This window comes from Pogona vitticeps, chromosome 2 (assembly GCF_051106095.1).
Source record: "Pogona vitticeps strain Pit_001003342236 chromosome 2, PviZW2.1, whole genome shotgun sequence".
NCBI classification, from domain to species: Eukaryota; Metazoa; Chordata; class Lepidosauria; order Squamata; family Agamidae; genus Pogona; species Pogona vitticeps.
The window spans coordinates 178,407,582-178,434,863 of record NC_135784.1 but is presented as its reverse complement, the minus strand read 5'-3'; the positions used below and the strand labels follow the sequence as shown (position 1 = coordinate 178,434,863).

At 46.1% G+C, this 27,282-nt stretch overlaps 1 protein-coding gene across 4 annotated transcripts; it reads right to left on the bottom strand.

Moving 5' to 3' along the window:
- Positions 1-819: 819 nt before the first annotated feature.
- Positions 820-26,860, bottom strand: PNCK (pregnancy up-regulated nonubiquitous CaM kinase). Of its 4 annotated transcripts, none has more exons than XM_072991426.2 (12): positions 26,534-26,860; positions 19,403-19,513; positions 17,033-17,164; positions 14,779-14,853; positions 13,704-13,842; positions 11,243-11,366; positions 9,227-9,302; positions 8,978-9,090; positions 6,928-7,006; positions 4,567-4,654; positions 4,003-4,121; positions 820-2,800 (listed from the first exon to the last, which is right to left on the bottom strand). In XM_072991426.2, the coding sequence occupies exons 2-11, from the start codon at positions 19,477-19,479 to the stop codon at positions 4,011-4,013; spliced, it is 1,014 nt and encodes a 337-aa protein (XP_072847527.1). In that variant the 5' UTR covers positions 19,480-19,513; positions 26,534-26,860; the 3' UTR covers positions 820-2,800; positions 4,003-4,010. The 4 variants fall into 4 exon arrangements, with proteins under 4 accessions (XP_072847527.1, XP_020648699.1, XP_020648700.1 ...); XM_020793040.3 differs by lacking the exon at positions 26,534-26,860 and adding an exon at positions 26,343-26,508; XM_020793041.3 differs by lacking the exon at positions 26,534-26,860 and adding an exon at positions 26,344-26,454 and having other exon boundaries at positions 19,403-19,517.
- Between the last annotated feature and the right edge of the window lie 422 nt (positions 26,861-27,282).

Here is a 27,282-nt window from a genome sequence, read left to right as displayed (position 1 = left end):
ATTTTCTTCTTAATAACAAAGAGAGAGAGAGAGAGTATCTCAACACATCAGAACATCCTACTGAAAAAATACTCAGAAAAAATGAGCAGCTGTTGTGACAAGACTAGCAGTAAAATAATTTTTAAAAAAACAACTGTGGTTTTGTGTGAACAGCATGTATTTTGTATTTTAAAACCTCATGTTTTGTGGGAAATACGCAGCTTTCTGTGCAGTGTACAAGGTTTTCCTGCACACAATACAGTTTTGTGTGTGTGTGTGTGTGTGTGTGTGTGTGTGTGTGTGTGTGTGTGTGTGTGTGTGTGTGTGTGTGTGTGTGTGTGTGTGTGTGTGTGTGTGTGTGTGTGTGTGCAGAAATTGTGAATTTTTCACAAGAAAGTGCAGAAACGCCACGGATGTGCAAAAACTCTCCTAGAGTGTTTCATGGTCATGCAGAGAGAAAATCAGGTAAAATATAAGATTTCCACTCCTACTTTGGAGGCAAGTGCTGCTAGATGGAGTAAGATGTGGGAGCACCCGTCTCACAGCCCAACAACAACAAAAAAAACCTGGGGTACAAAGTGGGATTACAGGGGTCTGTATTCTGCTATATCAGTAAATGGAAGATCCGTGGTAGTTTCCAAAACTGGAGTTGATACCTGTAGAAAACCATCCACATAAACTGTTCCTCACAAGCAACAGAAGCATATGTACGGCTGCCATTGATTCTGTGGAAAAGCCAAACGACCATTTTGTCCCCTATAAATTGGGGGCAGAATGAGGTAGCAGCAGAGAGATAGAAAGTCACTGTTCCATCCAGCAATGATATCCATTCCCACACGGTTTTAACTGTTTCCACTCGTTTATTGACACAGATGGGGGCAGGGAGGAAGAAGGGAATCAATGAAGGAAACAACCCCCATCAGTTCCCACAAGAACCACAAGAAAATCTCCAGCTCAGAGCAACACAGCAAAGCAAATGTTCAGTCTGACAAGGGCAGGAAGGGGGGGAGAAGGACAGGTGGCGGAGGGTGGGATGAGGGGTCTAGAGGGAGGTCACTGATCTGCCTGACCTCACCCTTCTTCACCACTATCTTTTTCAGAGAGGTGGGCAAGGGGCCTAGGAAGCCAGCCCCCACCCCTTTTTGTAGGGCACCTCTGGACTCCACTCAGAGAGGCCAACTCCCTCCTGGCCGGCTGGTGGAGCTGTCCTTTTAGAGGCCGATCCTCCTTCTATTCCTAAAGGGAGACGAGCACACTACAGGGATGGTTCTGACACTAACTTAAGCGGAATATCTAATGGTTAGGCCCTCACCCATCCGGACGCCCAAGTCTCCCTCTCACATGACCCATTTGGCTTTCTCCTTCCCAGGGCTCGGAAAAGCCAACCTTTGGGACAATAACTGCCAGAATCCCCCAGTCAGTATGGCTTTACTGCCATGGAGATCCTGGAAACTGTAGTTAAACAAAAATCACTCACTGTCCCAAGCTCTGCTTCCTCTCTGGAATGGCGATAAAACCTTGCCTAACTCACCAGAGCTATTTAACAGAAAACAAAGGTCCTGAACCAACCAGAGGTAAAGACAGATGTGGTATCCTATGAGGACGCAGCTTCCCAACTTACATCACATACCTACTGGCAAGACAAGTCCTGGAACTGGCTAATCACTTCTTATGTCATCTGTCAGTCCATAGTCATGTTCATGAAACAGGCTGGTTTGACGTTGTTGTTTTTTTTTTAATTAAAATTGCCTGTTTTGTCAGCACTGCATACACATCTGTGGTTAGATGCCCTGTTTTTCTTCTTATCCGAAGAAACAGAAATACAGAAACCTCATACACGTATAAAAACATGTTTGCAAAACTGCCAAACTGTTTCAGGGCATGGAGGATGGAGGTGAGACTTCATCAGCACTAACCAATATGTACTTATCATGGGTGACATCTTCCTGGTTCAAACTGGACTGTACTTTTAAAAAAACACCCTGCAGAAATCTTTCTCATCTCTAAAGTGCACTGCAGGGCAGAAAAACATATGTTCGTTTGGAGGGCAGTAGAAACACAATCAGCATTCATTCTTCATTCGTGAAATGCTGCCTCTGCCTTCACGTGGATGGAGCTTGGCAACAAAGCCATTTCTCTTCTGAAGACCAAATCAGAAGGCGCCCCCCCCCAAAAAAAATGCCTAGCCGACTGGACCTTGACCCTGATCTTTTTAAACTCAGGTTTGGACTCTGTCGGGCCTACTCCTAGCAATGCAAATGACTGCTTAACCTTCTCCTCTTCCATTGTTCCCACACAGCTGTTCCCTCTATTCTGGTCTCCTTCAATTCCACAGGCCATTTCCAGACTGCAGCTGCCATTTTGTACCTCTCAAGGAAAGGAGAAGCCTCTGATATCTATTTCATAAGCGGGGGGTGTATTTACCCCCCCCATCACCACCACCCCCTTGCCCCTGCTCCCAATTCTCCAGCACACGGCTGTCCTCTGTGGCGGACACAGATGGAAGTGAGGTGAGCACACAGAAGGATGGCGATGGACCCACCGGCCAAGTCTGGGGTGGGGGTGGGGGGTGGGGATAGGATAGGATTTTGGTCCCAGGCAGGGTGACTTGGGCCCCTGCTATGAGCAGTCTGGACAGCGGTTCACTCGATTGAACTCCTGGGCCCCTCAGGGCAAAGTTATCCCCAGACAGGGGGAGCAGGAAATGAAAGGACACCCCCTCACCCCTTGGGCGAAGGTGCTTGGCGCAGCGTCGTGGCTGTGAAGCCGCATGCAGGAGGGTAGCTCATGCAAAGGGCAGCGGCCCAGGCTCTTCGGACACCTGCAGATGGAAAAAAAAGGGGTGTGTGTGTTAAAGACAGGAAGTTATTGAGGAAAGAAGCACCATCCCAGCCCCAGAGAATTCCCATAGCCAGCCTATAAGCTTCCTATCAGCACAGGGTAGACTCCTCCAAATTTCCTGGGTCTCTAGCATTTCCCCTTTTGGAAGCCATGGACGCCTACAGATGGAGAACAGTCTGTAAGGTGGATTGGCTCCCTCTGTTCAAATTCAGCAAAGCCAACAGTAGTGTATACAATCATGCACAAGCATATGCATCACCCTCCATTATTATTGTTGAACTGCAGTCCCCATCAGCCCTAGCCCACATAGCCAGTTCTGAGGAATCATGGGATCTGCAGTCCAACAACATCTGGTATGTTCCCCAGCCTTGGTGTAAGGGAGTTTTTCCTGAAGTATGACACACTGCTGATACCATCATCCCCACTGCCTGGTTTTGTCCTTCTAGCCTTGAACACAATGCAGCAGAAACCTTTTTTAAATGCAGAAGGAAGACACTGTGCCTTTGAGAAAGCCATGGGCTAGAATAACCTGACAGATAAACTAAGCCAGACACCCATCAGTCACAGACCAAGACAGCCACCCTCAGCAGTAGGGCACAGGAATGTGGGTCCACTGCACCACTGTCCCCACGGATCAGCAGCCGTCACACAAGAAGCCAGAGGATCCCTCACTCTCTAAACTGGAAGAGGATGGATCGTGCACTGGTGTCCCCGGTCTTACAGGAACCCAGAAGCCCATGTACGCACGCCCTCCAGTATAAACTGTGTATGTGGAAAGCAATGCTCGCTGTGTAAGAACAATGCATAGGATGAAATGCAATTCAGATTTAACATTTTCCTAGCTCAGGGTCAAGACAAATTGGCTAGCCAGTCCAAGGACTGTCCTCAGTCTGCCGGCGGCAGGGAGATGGAGCATAGAGGATGGAAGCAAGACAAGAATACCACTCTGTCATTTGTTCATGGTTTACTTGCCCTGCTGCACAGTTTCTGATTCTGTACTTCAGCAGTGCCTTGACAAGCAGAAATTAAGCAGGCAATTTCCCCCCTTTATCTCCATGCAGAGGGAAGCTCCTACTGCTTCATTTCTACACAACCAGCTGCTGTTAAAGGAACAAAGCCACGGCACCCTCTTACATCCAAGGAGCTCCTTGCTGGCAAAGCAGTTCTCTCTCACACACCCACCTCTCTGGTCACCATTTCCCATTCTGTCCTCCAGACGTGGCCTCTCCAATTTCCTCCCCCTCCGCACCAGGTCCCAGCTTGGTGATATGGCGCAAGAAGGACGTGGCATTGATTGCTCTCTGGAAGGAACAGGGACAACCAGAACACAGTCAACAGAGAACTGCCTGGATTGCTCTTGAGTCGTTAAGAGCAGTTTTGTCTGCAGGTGAAACTTTTCCACACATTTATTTATTTATTTCATTTATACCCCGCCTATCTAGTCACTTGTGACCACTCTAGGCGGCTTACACATGAGGATAAGCCCCGGATAAATACTGTATCCTCATGGCAAGCTAGCTGCGTATAGCAAGATTTCAGTTTCCACCACATGCCCATTCAAAGCAAGAGCTTAGAAAAGTATGGGGTTTTCTGGGCTGGGGGAATCTTGGAAGTTGTAGTATCTCTTCCCCCACCCTCACCCCAAAAACCCAGAAAACTAACTTTTCCAAGTAGGGCTTCAAATCAAGCACTGTTTAAAAAAGGTACTGAACCTTGCTTGTTTTGGATTAAAAGTGAAACCCTCACCTTCCATTGGCTGCGAGCAAAGTTCTTCTGGATCTGTTCACACACAGAGCCATGAATATCTTTGTCCAGAGCAGTATCACCAGAAATCCTGAAATATATGCAGGGGGGGGGCAAAGAGATATTCTATTAAAAATTTCCCCTTTTTGGTATCAAAGGGTGGTTCAACTGACCTGGTACAACAGCTGTACAATTTGCTTTCTGACCACTTCATACTGGCCTGTGAAATTTGCAGTGCACCTGCATTCTACCAGTGGCTGATACGATGCACACGAAAGTGCAGAGAAAGTGCTGATACAGTGGTGCCTCGCAAGACAAATGTAATTCGTTCCGCGAGAAGCGCTGTCTTGTGAAAAAATCATCTTGTGAGATTCCCTATGGGAACCTCGCAAGATGAATGAAATTTATTCATCTTGCGAGGCATCGGTCTCGGGGGGGGGGGGGGGAAACCATCTTGCAAGGCATGGCCATAGTAGAAACTGTCTTGCGAGGCACCATAGCAATCACAAAAAACAATCGTCTTGCGGCTTTTTCATCCCATGAGGCATTCGTCTTGCGAGGCACCACTGTACCAGCAAAGGTAGAGCGGATATGTAAGACTGGTCTTTGGCAAAAGCCATTCTTTAGTTTGAGTTTTGCTTTGCTACCTCACCACCGATCTCAGTCTTGCCAGGATAGATTCCAGAAACCAACTGGAGATTTGCAAATGGTGCCCCTATGAAGCAACATGGATTCAGCAATATCCATGTAAGTAGAAAACAAAACAATTTTGGAACAACATGTTTCAGATAACCTACACTACATTTTCTTCGGCAGGTTGTCTAAAAAGAGGTATGAAACCACCTGTTTCACATTGAAGCAGGACATGGAACAGTCCCCTGCCCACAAGCTGGCCAGTAGTTGGGTGGCTTCCTACTGACGATGCCAGGATTGGGGAAGTCACATAGGGGAAAAAAGGACCCACTGGAGGTGCCCGCCTCCCTGGCCAAAACAGCAGTGCCAGCCCACCAGCACCAAGGTGGCTGGGAAGCCTCCATGGCACTGGCTGAGCAGCACATGGATCTTGCCTCTGGCCAGCTCCAACCCTGGCATCTTTAGAAGCTGGGAGGCTTCCCAGCACAAGCCAGCTGGGGCAGAAGCCCTGGTGCAGTTTAAAAATGGCACCAATGGGCCTTTTGAAAAATGCACCAGAGCTTATGTCATGTGAGACAACCAAAATCAATGCGAAGCCACATCGGTCCTTTCTGAAAGTGTAGTTCTGGCCTCTGGCATCTCCTGTCCTTTGAAGACAGGGCTGACAACTTCAATAAGCCTAGAGGACAACTTTCTATGGTCAAAATTTGCTAAGATTTGTTCTGCGGCTGAAATTCGGTTGCAAGGTTGCAGGGAGGGGAAGGGGAGCATTTAACAGCACGGATATTACTTCCTTTACATTGCTTGTAACAGTCTGCCATGGAAATTTGGCAGCTAATCAGTATAAGACATGGATAGCAAAGCAAGCATGGGCTCCCCTGTTTGCTGTCAAATTTCAGCAGCAAAATCTCTAGAAGCAAACTGCATCCTGCTTTAAGCAGAGGTCGTCCCCTGCCCTATCACAGCCCACCCTTGACGGCACCATTTTGGGGGACGCTGGCGGTGTGCAAAAATGGCCTTGCGACAGCCGACGGCAACATGAGCCCTACTCTGGTTTTAGGAGCTAACGACACATTATGGGCAAACAACTCTAATGGAGCCCCAACACATTTCTTGAAAGGAAAAGGACAAGGGTGTTGAGACAGGAAACTCTGAATGGAAAGACTGCAAAGGGAAGGATGCTGACCCCTCGGCCTCCCCCTGTTTCTCTACTTCAAACTGCCTCCTGAGCAGAGTTGGGAGAAAAGCCAAGGGAAGAAGGTGCACACAGAAAGGAGAAATAGCAAGTGGAGGAAAGATAACAAGCAGGGAAGGACGTGAGGATACTTCCCACTACTTTCCTCTGCTCTTTCTCCAAACTGTTTTCACGTTTTATACACACATGGATTACAAATAAAGCTACTGGGCTTCTCTTGTTCTCCTTGGATATAACTGTGGGGCCTAAATCTAAAGCAACAGAGCAGATGATGTGGAAACTCGATATTCAAAATCTAGACAGTTTGAATCATGACCTACAATAAAATGTGACTTCCCCCACCCAGTGCAGCATATTTCTGTATCTTTTCTTAGAGGAGTAAATGTTTTTTTTTCTAAATCCACTGAACTCTTCCTTACCATGCACTGTTGGCTTTGATTCTTCCGAATAGAAATCCTACCGAAAGAATGTTTCTTTAGTTTTCCCTTCCCGGCAAAAACAAAACAAAGGCCATCCTACCTTCCGATAAGACTTACCAAGGGTGCTGTAGAGCTTGTTCACAAGTGAATCGTTTCTCAGGGTCACGTTCAAGTAGGTGTCGGATAAAATCCTTGGCTACGTGAAAACAAAAGGCATTATGCATTTGAGAGAAAGGCCCCCTGTCTTTCTTGGCATCCGTTCACCTCCTGAAGCTATATGTATTGGGTCTGTTATGCTGAGCACATCTCACAGTTGAGGGACCTGTGCTGGGCTCCCTCTTTTATACAACACCTGTCCCTCCCTACACGTTGCGACATCCTTACCCAATAACAAGCAAGAGTTTACTGTGCTTCGTTCTACTGCATCAGACCCTCATGTCCAGTGCTGTTTAGGAATGTATGCCAAGATCCCCCAGTTTGGCTAGCTACCTTTCTGACCAGCAGTTCCTGATCTGACTGAAATTTCAGTAAGCATCGAGTGAGAGTAATACTCGGGGATGAACTGAGAGAAAAGAGATTCATAACCAGCTCTGAACCTGACTGACAGATTCAGGAGAATTCAGCAGCATAATGTTTTGCTTGTTATTCAGGTGAGTGTGCTGGAAACTGTGCGGAAAGACAGGTGTAAGAGGTAAAAAGGAAGCTCCACATAGGTCCCTCAGCTGTGAGATGCACTCAGCATAGCAAATCAAATTAAAATTTGCCTGCCACCTAATCCAAAACTGGCTCGGCTATTGTTTGTTTGTTTATCCATGCATGTGTTGCCTTCATTATTATGGAAGAGGGTTTTTTTACCATTCTGATGATGGGGGAGAATTGGCAGCGGGGGGGTGGGTGGGACAGGCCCCATGGCCAGCTGACCGCTGCTTCAGACTTGCAAAACTAATGTGAACCAATGTGTGGTTGTAAAAGAAAACTTACATTAAGCACAGGGGCAAAGTATGCAGAGGATCTAAAGCCATTCTAAAAATATTGTATCTGGCTCTACCCCCTTGATCTTCAGTACTCAAACAGTGCTCCACCCAGACCCAACCTGAATCCCTTTGCTCCTTAGCTGACTCAGAAAATTTGGCCCTCCAAATGTTTTGGACCTCAGTTTTCTCGAAGCCTCAGCCAGCATGGCCGGTGGGACAGAAGTTTGGGCACTTTTGGCTGCTGAGCTGCAGCACCCCATTCCCTGTCATTTCAGGGCCAAAGTCGTAGATGTAGCTGCCAGACCCTTGTGATGCCAGAACAGACAGCCTCAGCAGCGGCACCTGCACCATGATCTCTGTGTATAAAAACCGACACACAATGCTGAGATTTAATGATGAATTTAAAGGCCAGCGTGAGTTTCAGTAGCGATGAAAGCTCTAATACAGTAATTCCCAACCTCGGGTAACCCAGGCGTTCTTGGACTGCAATTCCCAGAAGCCTTCACCATCAGCTGTGCTGCCCGATGGTTCTGGGAGTTGCCATCCAAGAACACCTGGATTACCCAAGGCTGGGAACTGCTGCTCTAATCTAGAGCATGCAGGACGAAGAAAAAGTAGTTATTTGCATCCAGGGAATATCTCTAGTTCTCAGATTGGCAACTGGCAGCCTTTACAGCAAATTGGGCAAATTCTGAAGTTATGATTGCATCCTCTGATAATTATAAGTGATTCCCAAATCTAGGCCTAAACATATTCTGCATCTACCACTCCCGGAGTGCCTAAGGCCTAGAATATGGTGTGGTTTTTTTTAGCTGTATCTGCTTTAATGCATATTGCAAGTAGCCTTGGGTTTTGCAGTGGGAGAGAGGTGGGCTATAAAATAAAAAAACAAATATTTGAGAGGCTCAGCCATGGGCAGAGAAAGTGGAGGGCTGAGACACAGCACTCCTCCTTTGAGCAAGAGCGCGTGAGGTCCTGCTTTATACCCGGGGAAACATCCTGAGAACAGTCTGAGTGAAACGACCACTGGGCAGCCTTGAAGGCTGAAATGGGCTAAGTCAGTGGTCCTCAACCTTGCGCCTCCAGATGTTCTTGGACTTCAACTCCCAGAAATCCTGGCCAGCAGAGATGATGGTGAAGGCTAAGTCATCTTTCCCATTCCATTCTCAGTCCCCACTCAAGCCGGCACTCACCAGACTCAGAGATATCATCCCAGTATGGGGAATCAAACTCATATTCTGCTTTCAGGATCTGGTTGAATAGCTCAGAGTCGTTCTCGTCGTAAAAGGGCGGATAACCACAAAGCCTGCAGTACAGAGAGAGCAAAGGTATCAAATAAGCCCTCATCCCCCACAAAAGCAAAGGTATACACAGTGCCCTCTAGAGGTCGTTCCAAGTGCTAACAAGTAAGAGGTTGCTGACGGAAATTGAGGGATACACACAAGATATAGGAGATGACGCCAAGGGCCCAGGAGTCCACGGCTTTTCCGTAGGGCTTCTGCTCCAGGATTTCAGGGGCTGCAGAGAACACAAAGGCCAAGAATGAGAAGAAGTTGGGTACTTCACTGTCCCATCCCCTTCCAGTTTCACCTCCAGCAGCAGAGCGCACACCAAGAGCTTGGCAAAGTTATTCTTTTTTGGGACTACAGTGTAGACCAAAAAAGTCACCTTGCAAAACTCTCAGTACACCCAACCCATGGGATGCCACCATCCCCATATCTTCTATAAGACTCTGCTTGTCTTCTATTCCTTCACCTCTTCTACTGGTTTATTTATCTTTTCATATCCTGCCATTCTTCCAACAAGTTCAAGGAATGTCTTTTCTCCTGCCCTTTTTTATTCCCACAACAACACTGTGAGGTAGATCAGGCTGAAAGCCCAGGGTCACTCAGAACGTTTAGAGGCTTAATGGGAACGGGATCTTCCAAGTTTTTATTTAACCATGCTTGTCTCATTTAGGACTCTCCCTCCCGCGTGTGTCTTTTATGCAAACAAAATACTTCTGAGTATATTCAGAATGCCATTCTCTTAATAAGCAACCACTGCTCTGTCACTACCCAGTTACAGATAAAAGAAAGGATGTCCTTCCAGGTCTGGCTTACACCCAGATCTAAGCCCCAGCCTCCCGCTTCAGATTAAATTCAGCATCATCCTAGCCTCCATTCACAGCATTTGAGAACACAGCCTGGTACCGAGATACTCCCTGGCAGTACTCTGTGTCTACCTGTACCTCTTCACTGCTTGCTCCTAGGAAATAGTAATAGCCCTGAGCACAGGCCTAGCTGAGGAGGGGCACGTTGTGTGGAGTTCCACTCAGTACATTTCTCCCAGCTCTGTTATTGTGCAGATCTTGACTTGGCCAGTTCCCCTCTAGCGAAAATATTCCATAGGGAAAATCTGGTGGATTGCAAAAAGGGCTCTGTGTATGCCATGATTCTAGAGAGACATAGGAATGCCACCAAATTAATTTTCTACAAAAGCTCAACTACTGTGTCAAGAAGACTGGGCTGGGCACAGGATTGGCTACAGAATCATGCTCAGATAATGCTTATCAATAGTTCTTTCTCAAACTGGGAGGAGGTAGCAAGTGGGGTACCACAAGGCCCAGCCCTGGGCCCGATGATCCTCAAATTTTTAAAAAAATTAATCACTGGGGTGAGGGAGTGCAGGGAATGTTTGTCAGATTTGGAGAGGCCACAAAATTTGACAGAATAGCTAATACTGTATCCTGGAAAACAGAAACAAAATTCTACAGGATTTTGACAGGCTTAAGTACTTAAGCAGAAAACAATAGAATTAATTATAACTGGGGTATGTGCAAAGTTCTACACCAAGGGGGGGGGGACAAAAACAGTTACAAAACAGGGGATATTTGGCTCGGTAATACTATGAGCAAGAAGGGTCTTGGAATTGTTGCCTTAATTGCCTTTATGGAAGCTAAAACAGGTAGTTTTTGTTGGAGCTTTTTTCAGCCTCACTGCCTAGAGAAGGTGTCGCTGGGAGGGACTTTTCTAGGCTGAGGTGACTGTCAATCTGTCTAGCACTAACCAATCCATTCCTTCCCTGCTTCTCTTTTTTTCGAGCTTCCCCCCCCCCCCCCGTTTTGTCTGCTGAAAGTCAGCGAGTCTGTTGAGACCTGTTGACCGAAGCAGTCATGTTTATCAGTTTTTGCTGTTTGATCTGTTTAGAACTGTAAGTAAAGAAAAATGGTTTTCACCCTTTCGACCACTAATGTCTCACCATGAGTTATTGAGACTGAAGGTGCCAATTATTAAAGAGAAAAAAGAGGGTTGGGCTTGTCTGGGGAACTTGAAGTTGTTCTGTGAATCCCTGCACTTTTGCTGCACAGCTAGAGGAATTCAACCAAAATTCAAAACTCTGAAACAGATTTTCCCACCCATGATTATACCTGCTACCCACCCTACCCAGCTACCAACTTTCCCAAGGGCTGCACTTACCCACATAGCCAGGGGTTCCACAAGCGGTGGACATGATCCCATCGGCCTCAATCTTGGACAGTCCAAAGTCTGTAATCATAATTTTGGCGTCCTCAAATGGAGTGGCGTAGAGGAGATTCTCAGGCTGCACGGGGAGCAAAACAGAATGGAATTTACCCATCACATATTTACATGTCTCCCACTTTGGGGAGACCTTGGGACAGGGTCAGGTAGAAGGTTATTCCTTTTTGTTCCCATAACAGTCTCTGTAGAGTAGGTAGGGATAAAACCACAACAAGTGTTCAGCCAGTGAGCATCAAAGGCTAGTGGAGATTTGAACCCGCCGGCCACTCTTCTCTGTACCAATGTTCTATTGTACGAACGTGGGGCAAATGCCAATCCTTCTTCAGTTTCCATTATCTGAACAAAAAACAGTAGCAGAGCTTGGAAAAGTTAACTTTTTGATTACCACTCCCAGATTCCACGGAAGGTTGTTTATAAAATTACTTTCCAAAGCTTTTAGGCTGAATACTGTATCAGGAAAATCTTTTTAACTGGTAGAGCAATGGAACCAATTACCTTGGGAAGTGGTGAGCGCTCCAATGGAGGAGGCATTCGAAAGAAAATTGGACAACCGTCTGTCAGGTCTGCTGTGATTTTGATTCCTGCACTGAGCAGAGAGTTGGATCCGATGGGCTTATAGACCCCTCCCAGCTCCATGATTCTAACCCAGTAAATCTGGTCAGTAAGACCTGGGGAATCTATCATGCTCGTCACAGTGCTGCTTGTCTGGAAATGCAACAGATACGGTGTTGTCAAACACCCAGTGGCCTACAGTTTCTGGATAATAGGTTGCATTTGGTTGTGTGGTGGATGAAGAAACATCTGTTCTTTGTGCAGGCTCATGAGGCGAAGAACAGGCTCCTGTGAAATTATAAACAGTCTTTCTTCCTATGCATGCATGAACATTTTCCCTGGATTTAGACTGATGGAGCCCCCCACTAGGATTAAGGCTTGGGCAGCAGGGCAAAATTGAAGGCAAGCCTGGGCATCTTGCTGTTTGAGGCCATAAACCTCTCCATTCCACATGCAAAAGCTATATGGACTAGCCGTTGAATCCCATTTTCTTACTGGCAAATGAATAATGTCCTTTACCCCATCCAAGAGGGGCAGGGGTGCAGGGCCCACCTAGTTCTGTTCACCAAAATCTCGTCCGCGATCTGCAACTGCCTGCCACACATTCCACCCCATGAGGCCGCTGCCCCATCTCCTGCCCTCCCCGCGCTTTTTTTGCAGTGATCCCAACATCTTGAAAAGAGCAGGCTTTTCCTCATCCACCGCCCCTCTCAAGGTTCTGCTATTTATTTATATCCTACAGCATACAGCAGGATCTATGACAACCAAAACAACACACTACAATAGGTGCCAAACCCTGGATTTCTCTCAGAACACAAATGCAGGAGCATTTGCTGAATAGAATTCCCCAGAAAGGGCATTCAACCTCTCCCCTTCTCACCAATTTTCCCCTTGCAAATGCCATTTCCTGCAAGGGGAAAGAAGAAATCAGTGGGAATAGGAAAAAATCAAGTTTCAAGATGTTGTTTCTGAACTACAACATTCAGTGGCCATATTAAGTAGGACATTCTGCAAGGCAGACTCCAAAAACAGTAATATTTCCAATCGCTTGTAAAGGCTTATTATGTGCCCAAATTGACCCTCCCTCCTCCTATTTTTCCCCCTGAAAATTCTGCCATTGATAATAAATTGATATGCAATATTAAGTCAAGAAAAGGAATGTCAAATAAGGACATGTTTAGAGATATATGGGGAAAAATTATCCATTTTCTGCTAACAAAGGGCAATGGTTGTCTACCTTCGCAAGAGTCAGTATATTTCTGGAAGGAGAATGGGGCTCCATAAAAGGAAGGAAATAAAATCTCTATTGGTCCCGGTGGTGGTGGTGAGCACATTAAATACATTTTCTTTAGGTTTCTTTTTTAATTTGCAATAAAAGTTTGCAAAAAGAAACTAGAAAATTCTACCACCACTTCCCAATGTAAAATTCAGATGATCTCAGCAAACATAGATCAGAAATACTCAGTTGCTGAAAAATCAAGTGTGCTTAAAATAGCTCTCTCATTTCTAAGGCCCCATCCTTCATTTCCTATCTTGGTCATGTTAACAGGTGACAAAGAGATGTAATCCAGCCTGTGGGTCTTATATATGCAATGCGGATTGGCATAATCTTTTCAAAGCATTTGCGGCTTGTGTTGAGGATGACAGTAGTCTGCCCTATTTCCTTGATCATCCTAAATTCAGCCTGGCAACCATAACCTGAAAACATCACAAGATCTGCTTTCTTATCAGCATCCTAAAAACAAGAATCTCCAAGCAAAATTCTCCTCCAAGACTTCTGCCGACCTACTGCAATAGGCAGTAGAGGCAGCACCCCAGAGCATCCCAGTGCCTTTTGCACTCTCACCTTAAGATCCCGATGCACAATGCCCAGATCGTGCAGGTAGTTCACGGCTTCCAACACCTGCCGGATTAGCTGGCTGGCATCCTTTTCTGTGTAGTAACCTCGCTCAATGATGCGGTCAAACAGCTCTCCTCCTGTCACACTGCAAGGCACAGACATAGCCAATGGTTGCAACCTGAAGACCCCCTTCTGAACCAGGTCTAATGCAATGTTCCCAAGTGACCCTGGTTCTCAGACTGGAAAGACCATCTGGAGATCCTAACACCCAGAATGAGGGGTTATTTTGATACTTTTGTTGGGTCCTTTGGTGATACCGTTGCTTCTGGCTGGAATCAGGCACTTCCCTCTTACTGTACTGTCTTTGTTGGAGGGTTAAAAATCAAGGTCTTATCTTCCTTCTTGAAACAATTGAGGCCCTATCTTCCCTACAGACTAAAACATCTGGAAAGTCAAAGATTCTCTCAGTTGATCTAATCCTTCCATAGCACTGCTTGTCCCCCGAATGATCTTCCTTCTTGTGATGAGATGCCCAGCCTTCCCCAAGAACAATAGCTGGTTTAATGCTGAAATCGAGAACCATTGATGTGGCCTCCCTCTCTTCAGACACCTCTCCAAATATTGCAAGCTTTTGACTTTAACTCCTTATAGCCCCTGACCAAGGAAGGTCTAGGTACCTGTAGGTGTCTTTCCTATCTCATCCCTTGCATCTCACATTTCTCTCATCTTTCTGTTGCCTCCCCTACTGTCAGGATCCAGAAGCCATTAAAAGCAGCAAAACTTGCACGCACAAAAACACACCACCAGGGGTGATGCCAGAAAAATGGCATTCATATTGCACTTTGCCCACACTTGTATAGATTGTAGGCTTACTGCATGCAGGGGACCTGTCCTTATATGCTTGTTCGTATTACTTTGCAAAGCATACATACAGTAGATGTGCTATTGTTAAAACCCAACTGTTGTATATGTATACTGTGTCTGCCTCCCCGGGAAAGAGTTGCAGGGGGGTACCAGGAGCAATATCCACTCCAAACTAAAAGGCAGAGTGGAATTCAGAGTGCCAGGAGCTCTTACTCACAGTTGCATCGTCAGGTACAAGTGGCTGGGGCTCTCGTAAATGTCCTCCAGAGCTACAATGTTCTCGTGTTGAATCCTGCAACACCAGTGAGATTAACAGACATGAAGAAAGGAAGGATAGGGTGGCAATCAACAGTTCTGGATTCTACCCTGGCTCTGAGAAAGGAACGTACTCAGAAAATGAGAAAAATTGAGGACACCTATGCCAGATTTAAAACCAGTGCATCCCATGTGATGTATGAAAAATAGGAACAGGGAGACATCAGTTCAAACACCCCACTCAGCATGAAGCTCTCTAGTTAACTTTGGGTCAACCCCTGCTCTCAGCCTAACTCAGAGGAAAGCCGGAAGCAGTGTAGTATTTCTTTTCTCTCTTTTTTTCGGAAGGAAGGCTGGTAGTGCTATATTGCTAACATTTTAAACAGTTTGTGTTGTTCCAGTATCTATTTGTTTGTTTATTTGTTATTTCCAAAATATTACTTTTGAGGAATTTGCAGTCACCCCTTTCTGGGTTTTTTTAATTAAAAAAAACATGTTGTGTGCTGTCAAGTCAGAAGTGATATATAGCAACCCAAAGAGGGCTTCCAAGGTAAGAGAGATATCTTGAGGAATGGTTTTACCAGCTCCACACACCCGAATAAGTCTCCATGGATAAGTGGCAAATCAAACGCAGGCCTCCGAAGTCCTAGTTTGCCACTCTCTCCAATACAACACAATGGGTATCCACGGGGTTAAAAAAAAACATTATATTACTGCTTTACTGTACTCATTACTTACCTTGTCTAAAGCAGGCCAGATGAGTAGCAAGTTTCTTTGCAAGTAATATTTCCAAGCTCTGTCCTGACATCAGCTCTGGGAGTTGGTGGTGCCTCGCAAGACGAGCGCTCCGTTTTACGACGAAATCGCATTACGACAAAAGCGATCGCAAAACGATGTTTCCTATGAGGGAATTTCGCTTTGCAATGATCGGTTCCCTGCTTCGGGAACCAATTCTCGCAAAACGACGATTTTCCTACAGCTGATCAGCGGTATCAAAATGGACGCCGGGTAAAAAAAATGGCCATCCGCTGTTTTCTGGGATGGATTCTTCGCTGCACGGGTAGCGAAAATGCTGCGCTATGGAGGATCTTCGCTGGACAGTGAGTTTCAAGCCCATAGGAACACATTAGTCGGGGTTTAATGTGTTTCTATGGGCTTTTTAATTTCGCTTTACAATGTTTTCGTTCTACAGCGATTTCGATGGAACGAATTAACATCGTAATGCGAGGCACCACTGTAATAAATCCACTCCTGTCCCCTCTAAAGGAGATGCCATACACTCCTTTTTCAGTGCCAGGAAATCTATTTACATTTGTCCTGGTATCAAGACCTGCCCTGTGGGAAAGGCAGAAGGACTTCAAGGCTACATGGAAGCCGCATTCTCTGCTCTGAAAGAAAATGGGGAATTGGGAGAGTGGGGATATGCTTGCTCATCCTAGCTCTGCAGTTGGGTGCGCTGGTGCAAAAGATCCTTGCATGACATGCTGTCCCTGCAAAATGCCTTATCATTCCATATTAAGCCAGACTAATTAAATTATCAAGGAACTTGTGTTCCACTATTATAGACACAGGTGAATCAGTAGGAAATGGCCTATTACACTAGCAGAAAACATGGAGACTGAGAAAGAGCAACTTCTTTGCCTCCTCGCCCTCCACAAATAGAAACATGGAGTTTCAAAAGAAGATATTGTGTGTGGGGGAGAGGATGATGTAAATTGCTTGATGGGTCTTTGTTTGAAGAGATGTGAGTTGAATTCCAAGATACTGTTCCAGGAAGAATTTCCACCCACCCACCAGCTGTTTACATATTGCTCAATTCACCTGTAAGAAATTTTTGCCCGGCATTAACAACTATGCCATGAAACTTTGGAACAAAGCCCGAGGAAGATGGATCATCACTGAAAGCTAGTGATGCACTTCATTTTTCAGTGGTTCAGCAAAGCTATTCCCTGCTTCTGCATTTGCATTGTTTTTCTTAGGCTGAGAACCACTCCTCTGTATTCAAACCAGGAGTGTCCACTTTGACCATCTGAAGACTGATCGGTGGAGATGGTTCACTCAGGCAAAAGCTTCCTAGTAGTGATCATTATAATTACCATTAAAACAGAGCTGAACCCCTGATATTTAAAACCAACTCTGGGAGAGCCCTCATTCACTCATTTTAGCTTTTGGAAGGAAAGAACACCTAACAGCAAGAGAAGCAAAGGCGGACTTACTTTTTGAGCACAGCAATTTCATTCTCCACAGCTGCTTCCTTGCCCCGTAGGGCCTTCTTGGGAATACATTTGAGGGCTACCAGGCGCTGAGATCCACGCTCTTGGGCCAGGACTACCTCTGAAAAGGCCCCTCTGTCAGTGGAAGGCAGAACCAGATGGAGAGGATAAATACACAAATCAGTAGCCACACAACATTTATTAGACTTTCACTGAAGAGACAGACAGTCCTTTGGGTCCTTTAGAAAAATTATCCTAAAGCGCTGAACTAGCTGCGTACAGCACAGTCCTATGCACATTTACTTAGGAGTCAGTCCTAAATGAATTCAGCCGGGTTAGTCCCAGGAAAAGCGGGAATAGGATTGTAGCCAAAAAGCCACAGGATAACTTTGGAGCATGACAGAACTCCTGCACAAGCTGGATGTTAAAAAATGTGGGACGGGAAGAAAAGGAAAGAAAAGGATATTGCTAAGAATAAGCCCCTTGCTTATAATAATTCTGGAAGCGCTTGACAGACTAGCTGAGTTGTTTGTCATTAGTGCAAATGAAATCTCAGCATTCACCAAAGTCTGCTGGGACAAAGAAACCAATCTATGGCCACTGTCTGTTAGAAAATGAAAAATACTGACAGAATCTTACTAATATGCAGAATCAAATATGTTTTTGCATGGTTTGGGTTGCTTTTCATAAACGGCATGCGGGATGATCCAGCTGTTACCACAATGGGAAAAAATGGGAGAACTTTTGGAGACGTGCTGCAAGCATTCACAGAAGGCAGGAGATTCCCTAAATCCGACCCTTGTTCTGCCTGCACCCTGATGTTAGACCTGAGTCATGCAAGGCCATATGACTATGCTCCCCGACAGCGCACCCTCTGGATATGTTGGGTTCAATGGGGGCTGTAGTGTCTCACATCTGAATGATGTCAGATCCCTCTGCCGGCGATGATTCAGCTGCCAACAAAACAACATTTAAAGAGCCACCAGGTGATGTGTAATAGAAAGCAGTGCCTGTAGTAATTTAATGCCAGATGGCTTATTCACATCTGCAAAGCATGGGCACATGGTGTTCCAGAGAAAACAACTGCCAAGCACACACTGAACCTGCAGCTACAATTTGTTCTGCTTAGGCAAATTATTGAGGGGGGGGAGAGGTTGCAAACTTGAAACACCCTCCAGGATGCCAAAGAACACAGTCCAGACCCACAGGCCCTTCCTGAAATGGTGTCCCTCCTCCAGTTCTCTTCCATCCACCTTCTTATCCACATTAGCAGAATGGGGGGAGGAGAGAGATTCAGTTAGGAAGGGGTTAACTCATCCTTCCTGCAATTCCCTGGGCTCCCAGGTCTATTATTGTCCCCTGCACGTCAGACATGTCTGAAAGGCTCCCTCAGCCAATAGGATGGCAGCATGCAAATGAAGCAAGTCAAGCTGCATAAATCCTGGGGTGTCTCTCTCTACTTCTCTGTCTGTCTGTCTCTGCAGAAGAGGTGCCTTGCTGCTGGGGAGCCTGTCCAAGGGCTGCTGGGGCCCCAGGAGAGAGGCAGGGGCCAAAGGCAGGTCCAGACAGTCCAGGCTGAGATGGGGCAGCCTCGCTCCGTGGTTAGGGGAGCAGGGAGCAGCTCTCCAGTTTGCTCCACATGTCGCCCTGCCCTGCCCTTCTGCCTTGAGAGAAAATGTATTTTTGCATATATTAATGTGCTTAAAATGCATGCCATATTTAACATTACCCTGCTGCCTTGTCCGGAGGTTATGCTGGGAAGGGGAGCGGGCAAGCTGGGAAGGGGTTTACAGTTTGTCCTCACGGTGGAATTCCTGTCAATTTGTGGTATTCTTGCAGCGGAAAACAAACACAAGGAGCCCTGTGGCATTTCAGAGACCCTTTGGTGGTCTTTATTAGTGCCGTAAGCCCCATGGATGGATGGATGGATGGATGGATGGATGGATGGATGGATGGATGGATGGATGGATGGATGGATGGATGGATGGATGGATGGATGGATGGATGGATGGATGGATGGATGGATGGATGGATGGATGGATGGATAGATAGATAGATAGATAGATAGATAGATAGATAGATAGATAGATAGATAGATAGATAGATAGATAGATAGATAGATAGATAGATAGATAGATAGATAGATAGATAGATAGATAGATAGATAAGAGCAGTTCAATCTTTGTGGAAGAAGAACATCAGCAGAGGTAGGATAGCCCAGAGCACAGAAATTAAACAGGGCTTTACAGCAAGTATTGCTCCATATGATCTAACTCCAGATGAAAACAGAAGGCCACTGCTGGTATGAGCCAGATGCAACAAATAATCTGTCTCCCCCACCCCAGGCCTCTTGCCCAGCCTCCCTTCACTCACGCGCCCAGCTTCTCTTTGACATCATAGACGCTGGTAATATCCTCAACCTTTTTCTTCCAGCCTTTCCCAAGTGGCATCGTGGACAGCTGTGAGCAGGCCGTGCAGAAAGAGCTGCGGAAAGAGATGTTGGGTGGGAGAGAAGAAAAATGTAATACATGCACACTGGCGGAAAATAATAATTGAAACAGGGGTCAGCTGATTCCCACGACTCCTTGGGCTGAAAACATCTTGGCTGCTCCTCTCTCTGTCCTTGGATACCCAATAGCCATCCAAGGTGTGACCGCACACAGGACTGAACTAAGACATTTTGGTATCTAGAATGGAAAATATTAAGAGCATCCTCCCACTCTCTCTCTCTCTCTCTCTCTCTCTCTCTCTCTCTCTCTCACACACACACACACACACACACACACACACACACACACACACACACACACACAGAGAGAGAGAGAGAGAGAGAGAGAGAGAGAGAGAGAGAGAATGTGTCTTCAGCATCACAATTATAGCCAAGCTGGCTAGACTTGAAAATAAATTTGTACATGACAGAGAGAACCCAAAGATGAAATCACTTCTGAGAAAAGAAAGCAATGCATAGAAAGTTAAGCAACAAGAGATTAATTGAACCCATGAAGTTATTATCAACATCATATCCCAACTCTGGAACATGTAAATGACAAAATACCTGTCTGAGTCTGTGGACTTAGTTCACCATGAACAATAGGCTACCCCATTATATCCAATACTAGAGCCTTCATGTCAGAAGGTATACCTTGCTTATTCACAACACCACAGCAGAACAACATCTTTCGGGATGACATGCAATTCTGCACTCCCGTCTTCCATTTACCTGGACAACTCAATGGCAGGAATCCTACTGATGTTCGTGTAAGACTTGCATACTCTACCGTGGCTAAATACAAGGTGTCAGCTCACATTTCAGCTGTGTAACTGGGCACATGACCAGGCCCATGCGTGAGTTGCACCCCGACACCTCATTCGTTAGCCACAGGAAATTGGGCAAATCTTAGGCAGACACCTCAGCTGATTCCAACCAACGGCTCTACATCAGACATGAGCAACTACACTATGATGGGAAATGTTCAGCCCTCTATTTGTTTTGGATTCCAACTTCTACAGGCCTTACACGCGGGGCATGCTGAGTGACATCGAATGGGAAGTCTAGGTGGTTCCAAAAGAAGACCGTGGGCCAAAACCAGCTGCTGCAGGGATGACAGCTGGATTTCCAGTTTCTAACCAAGAGAGGGAAGATTGGTGTGGGGCAGAACAGAAGATGCAGCAATGGCATTTGCCTGCAGGCTATTTTGGACAAGCTAGGAACTGGCCTTGTATCTCACCTTCCATTTCAACCATCATCTTCAGAGCCCAGAGCTCTGCTCACTGTGAGATTGCAATCCTGCACATGCCTATTTAAATTTTAGCCCCCCCCCCACTGCAGAGGAGTATGCCATTATTGGAATACACATTAGATTCCCCAGACCTCTTTGAATAGATAAATAACAAAATCTGGTGACTATACCATCAACCTAGGGTAACATCATCACTATAATTATCATGGAGAAAAAAAATCAAAGAACGTTTTCTATTTTAAAAACCCACTTCAAATCCCACATCCCTAATCTTTACGGGTGTGGCCAAAAGTGCTGTTCTCCAGATGTTGTGGTACAACAACTCATAACATTCCTTACCACTAGCTAGGACTGACGGGAGTTGTAGTTCATCAATATCTGGAAGACTGTACGTTGTCCAGTACATATATAATAAAACTATACAGCTGCCCCTCTCCTTTAAGGCATTAAGCATTGGGCAACAGGAGTGGTTGCAAGGCCAGTTAGGCGGGATATAAATAAAATAAATAAACAAACAATAGGGCACTGCTTTAAAAACATTGGGTTGTAAAGGGACAGCCAGAGTATTCCACGCTTTGCAATTACCTCTTGTCTCTTTAAGACGTTGCTTGTTTTGTTAATGTGACCATATGGTCATCAAACAAAAAGGCAGGACCCCTCCAGCACACCTACTGGTATGCCGCAGCCAGCCACTGTTGCCAGCCCCACACACACAAACACACACACACACACACACAAAACTGGGCCCTGTCCTTGTGTCATTAACTCTTGCAGACATCAATCAGAGGTGATGCTAACCTCTCTACTATGTACAGCTTTGATTGTGGATTTCTGCAGATACAACTGCTGTTAGAGGCATCTGTGGCAGGTCAGAATGACTTTCTTATTTGTTAGTTGATGGGCTGGTTTGTATTTTGTAGTCAACGGACAACCCAGATGAAAATCCAGAGCAAAAAAGTACTTCTGAGGGTAGGGATAGGTTGAATCATGTAAACGTAGTGGTTCAGTTCCCACAAAGGGATATGCACAAAAATGAGGCATTAATGTCACATATACTCACAACGGTACATATTACCTATAAGCTAGAGGAAAAGATAATCAGTGATAAAAGAACAGCACTGGTGGGAAGGACGAAAGAGAGAGAGATTATGCACTCATGTCAAAACTGATTTGCTCTACATGCATAAGTGATGGTTACCAAAAAGTAAATAATTATAAGGTCTCCTTTTATTAATTCCCAGAGTATGAGAAGATGGGTCAGAATCAAATCTAGCTGCCCAGGTTAGAGGGACTTTATCCTGAGCAATCCCCATCAAAATGGATAGGAGCTGGGCAAAAGCCTGAATTGCCAAATGGGCAAAAAAAAGTATGTGACTGGCCAACATATGCTAAACTTCTTGCGGAAACAAAATGATTTCAAACGATAAAGAAAAGTAATATTCCTCACTTCCACGCTACACAACCCATGTGAATTTTTTTGTGCACTATGTACGCAATGTGAGAATGTGAGTGAATATAATACTGTACAATGCCTGAGTTGACAGAAACTTTGCATTAAATGGTGCCAAATTCGTTACGGAGCCTGGCCACTTACTGGTGGCAGATCCAATTGTTAGTCCCAATAATGATGAACCCACTGAATCAAAGGGATTTACAAAATTGTTAACCAAGTTCCCCTTGATTCAATAGGTTTACTCTAGTTAGGATTAGCAGTTTTCTTAAGACAATAAGTGTAGGCTATTATCTGGGGAAATCATATTTTCAGCCCCCAAATCCACTGTCTGAACTTGTACAGGATGTTCTCTAAACATTTGCCCCCAAAGGTTAAAAATCATGTATAAATAAACATGTTGTCTCTCTTTTTCATGCTTATTTTTTTCTTTATAAAATAACCCTATTAGCACAGTAGGATCCCAGGATGCTTGGGCCATCCCAAGATATTCCGTTGCCTGAGGTGAAGGACAAGAGGGTGCTCCTTTCCCAGTCAACCTACAGAAGCTGATGGGACGGGAGGTTTGACAGATACTTGAACACGGGCAATAGAACAGTGCCTTCAACCACAGCTGGAGCAGAAGTGGTGTGGCATACACAGCTTTGTCCCCTAGCCTAGCCGGCATCATCTGGCGCCTGAGGCAACCACCTCACCCTGCTTAATTTCAGTCAGCCCTGACATTAAAGGGCATGTGACCTATACCAAGGCTTGCAGGTAGGTTGGGATATAGGGCTGCAGAAATAAACAAGGTAGCCAAGCTTACAGTAGAAAAGACCTGTGAAAAACATACAGTTGCCATCTGTCAGGCACTCAGCACACATTTTGAGCCGCAAAGCGAAACAGATACAGGTTTAGAGATGGCCAAAAAGCTTTCAGATGGCTGAGGAGGAAACTCCAAAAGACACATTTCCATTCTTTTTCCCCCTTGGCTTGCTCTAAGTATTATGCGCTGGGGGGGGAGGCATACTTGTTATGCCATATCAAGTAGCAACGTGTCTCATGCCAGGCTTGTGATGGAAACACCAATAAGCGCCTCCTCGCCACCGCTAAATCCAGCACTTTGAACAGCTTCACCCCCTGACTTCCTGATCTGAATCAAAAGAGAAGTGGAGACATGAGGAAAAAGGCCCCTTCACAATAGAAAAATAAGGAAAAAAATTAAAATTATTATTGTTATTTATAATTCTTGGCAAGACACCACAAGAGCCAGGATGAGACCTGCCACTTAGCGGCCCTCTAGGAAAATTGGCGGCTAACCCAAGATGTCCTATGTGCAAAGAGTTATTCATCAGTCTCAGTTTGATCTCCCTCTCAACCGTCCTGTGAGGAATTAACTTCACTCGCTCAGAGCCATCTGATGAGATTAATCGTTCTCAGTCTAATGTGTTATTACAGTAGTAGGCAAAGGGAGACAGTCACCTCAGGCAGCAGATTCTTGAGGCAATGAAAGGATTTTTTAAGAAGTTATTTAATGAGTAATTGTTATATATTTTTATAAAGTAAGGGGTGAGGGAATTGTGGAACTTTCCACCTCAGGTGCCAGAATAATTTGGGTTGACTCCTTGTTGTGTCTCGGGCAGCAACATTTCTTGGGCTGCCTCTGCTTGTGCTCTACCCAGCTCACCATATTAATACTAGTGTTGTGGCTGTCATAATCCAGAGATGGGAAACCGACATGTAGCCTTTCAGATGTGGCTGGACTTCAGTTCTCCTCCACCCCATCTCCTCACAACCTCCTTGACTATGCTGGCTAAGGGAACGAAAGCTGCAGCCTAACAACATATACACACAATTACTTGTTGGATACATAGCCCCCACCCCTGCAACTTCTCTGTTTCCTCTGAGTTTAGCTGCAAGCTTCACACTAGCTGAGAGAGAAAGAGATGGTTGCAGGAACAGCATTTTGCTGCAAGCTGCCCCTACTATAAAGTATTTGAAGATGGTTTCATCCTGAATGGGCAAATAATAGTCATTAATCTTACAAAAGATCTGCTCTTCATTTTTTTTGAGGAGGCATGATTCTGCTCCTGATGTTATTAGATCCTACTCAGGAAAGTGTGGACTGACTATGAGGACTGTCATAACAAGCATCTGCACTTCCACATTTACCACTGTGGTGCCAGGTGTATATCATGTTAGAATGGATAGAATGTGTTTGTCTGGTGTCTGTACACTACAGTATTGATACTATGTTGAGAAAATGTTGAGGAGGAGAGGGGCTCTATGTGAAAAGTGTAATGCAGCAGCATTAGCTGATGGACGCAGATGCTTTATTACATACCGCAGGAACATGACCACATGTTTGTGTGTCAACTCATGTCATTTTGAAAACGTGCATGCATGTAAAACCACAGGATATGTGTCACCTCCTCCCCCAGCCCCATAAACTGTGTGTATTGTAGATATCACTTTAAACTGTGGTGTACATAGTATTTGCATGCAAGCAAAATGTGGGAGCAGGGGTGCATGCACGCACAACCTTATTTTGTGGCAATAAGGACTGATGCTGCCTGTAGACAGATATGGAGGTAGGAATGTGATATAAATAGACATGAATGGGGAAGGATGAATGCATGCAAAGAGGTGCGTGGGGAGAAGATTTGGAGACAGATGAACAGACAGACAGAAGGAAGGAGGGATGGGTGGGAACAGAGAGAGAGTTGGGGAAGAGAGGGAAGCAGGTTTAAGATGAAGAGGCATTAGCTGAAGGATGGGTGCATTTTTATAGAGAAGGCAGGTAGGTGAGTATGCCATCAGAAAAACAGGGAAAAGGGACATGTGGGGATGGATGGATTCAAGAAAATGGCTGGACATGCTGACAGAGGGATAGAAATGATTCGGAGTAATTATGGAGTAGGACTAAAACGAATATGGGAAAGGATAGACGGACAGATGACAGCTCCAACAAGTGAAGAGACTGAAAAAAAAACCAGGCAGATAAAAAACATAGCAGGAAAGAAACCTAGCCTGTACCAGCTTCGAGCATGAATTTGACAACCACAAAAATAGATAAATGTTACGGATTTCACACACCCACATCCTCTTCAGCCAAGGACAGATCCCACCTGTTTGGATGCCCAGCGAAGAACGGTGCTGAGCCCTCCAGCACCCACGGCAGATCCAAAACTGATCCATAGAGACGCACTCGGATCCGTCCACAGTAAATCAGATGCCTCTTATTTGCCTATTTGACAGGCAAACTTCCATGTGGCACAAGTCTACGGAAAGTGAAGAAGTTGGCTGCAGCCCGTGAGAGCCTATGCCAAAATAAAACTTCACCGTCTTCCTGGAGCCACAAGGCTCATCATTACTATTCCCCCTTGATTAACCGCGCAGTCCTAGGCATGTCACTGGGAAGGCAAGGAGTCCGGCTGAACTCCCTGATCCTCATTCCCAAGTAAAGCGTGTGCTCAGGATTGCAGGCTCACGCATAGACCGTCTTCACCCTCTTCCTCTAAAGATGATTTCTCTGCCTCACCCCCCCCCCAAGTGCGCTCGTATTTCGTCTTCCTAGCACAGAGATCAGCATCACTTCTGCTGCACCGCTGTTTCGTTATTCCGGGCAAACGAGGAGGCTCCTCGGGCGGGCAGCACAAACACAGCATCAGGGAACCCCAAGGCTCCATCCTGCCCCACAGGTCCCCTTTCAAAACAAATCTCTCTCTCTCTCTCTCTCTCTCTCTCTCATTTTCCCGCACGCACACACAAACTCGGGGCGCCCCTTCTCCCTTCCCAGCCCGGTGCCCTTACCTCGCTCCAAGTTTTCAGACCGCCCTCCGTCCCTCCGCCACCGCCACCACTGCAATCCGGGTTCGTTTACATTCCTTGGGCGTCCGCAACCTGCGCGGTTCGCAGGCTGGTGGTGCATGCCAGTCTCGGGGTTGCGGGGGGGAGAGGTGGGGGGGAGGGAGGGAGGAGGCGAGTGGGTTGTGCGTGTCTACGCGCGCGCCCGCCTGTGTGGGTTGCGTGTGCGTGGGCACAAGCAGGCAAGAGACTGGAAGATTCCCCCCCCCCAATTTCTGCCGCGCCCCGCTTCGCCCCAGCCATTCCTCCTCCTCTCCCTTCCTTCCTTCTTACCTACCTGCTGCTGATGCTGCTGGTCCTCCACAATCTGGGGCGCCCTCCCGAGTTAGCCCATCATGCTCAAGGCCGGCAGCCCCCTCCCCACTTCCTCCCAAGCCAGCCAGTCCGACCCACCTCCCGTCTCCTCTTCCCGCCCGGCGTGCCGCTTTACTCCACCCTCTTCTGTCTCCCTAGTTTAAAGCCTCTCACCGCCCAGCCTTGTAAGGAAATAACAGGCAGACGTGGTCTCTCCGGAGCGGCTGGAAACCAACCAGCCAGAGACGCCAGGGCCCCTCCGGAGCTGCCGGCTAGGAAGGAAGGTTGGGCGAAGAGCAAGTAGAGCCTCCAAGTGTAGGGGCAGTGTATCTCAGAATGACCGCGAGAGTCGGCGAGAGGCGATAGTTAACAAAAACAAACCAAAACTACGTGTCTTGCGTATCTTAAAAGTAGTTCGAGGGGTCCGGAGCTGCCGGCTGAGAAGGCAAGATGGGAGAAGGTCGCTCTAAGAATGCACGCAGAGCCTCCGAGGGTTAGTGCAATTTGGAACCACAGCAAAAGCTGGTGGAAGAAAGCAATTAAAAAAAAAACTCATGTGTCTTGTCTATGGTAAAACACTAACAAGTTTTATTGGACATAACCTTTCAAAAAGGATAGCCCACTTCTTCAAATGCATCTGAAGAAAAAAGGAGTTATGGCCCATGAAAGAATATTACCAGTAAAACGTCTTAATCTTTAAGGGACCACAGAACTCTTAACCCCCCCCTCCCCTTGGGAATTTCTCTTGTGTCTCAAAGAGACTAATGTTCAAGAGGGAGTTTACTGGTCAAATGCGACAATGCTATTAAGACTCTGCTATTCATTCATTTGGGGGTGGTCTTTAGCTTAGTCACCCTGTTATACATGACTTCCTCTACTTGTGATACAAACATAATGCAGGGCCACCATATAAAATCAGGATT

Excerpts from the sequence above, each read along its gene's own strand:
- PNCK (XM_072991426.2), bottom strand. The coding sequence starts at position 19,479 with ATGCCACTTGGGAAAGGCTGGAAGAAAAAGGTTGAGGATATTACCAGC. Across the intron at positions 17,165-19,402 it reads GTCAAAGAGAAGCTGGGCGC|AGGGGCCTTTTCAGAGGTAG; the intron begins GTGAGTGAAGGG and ends TTCCACTGACAG. Across the intron at positions 14,854-17,032 it reads GAAATTGCTGTGCTCAAAAA|GATTCAACACGAGAACATTG; the intron begins GTAAGTCCGCCT and ends CTGGTGTTGCAG.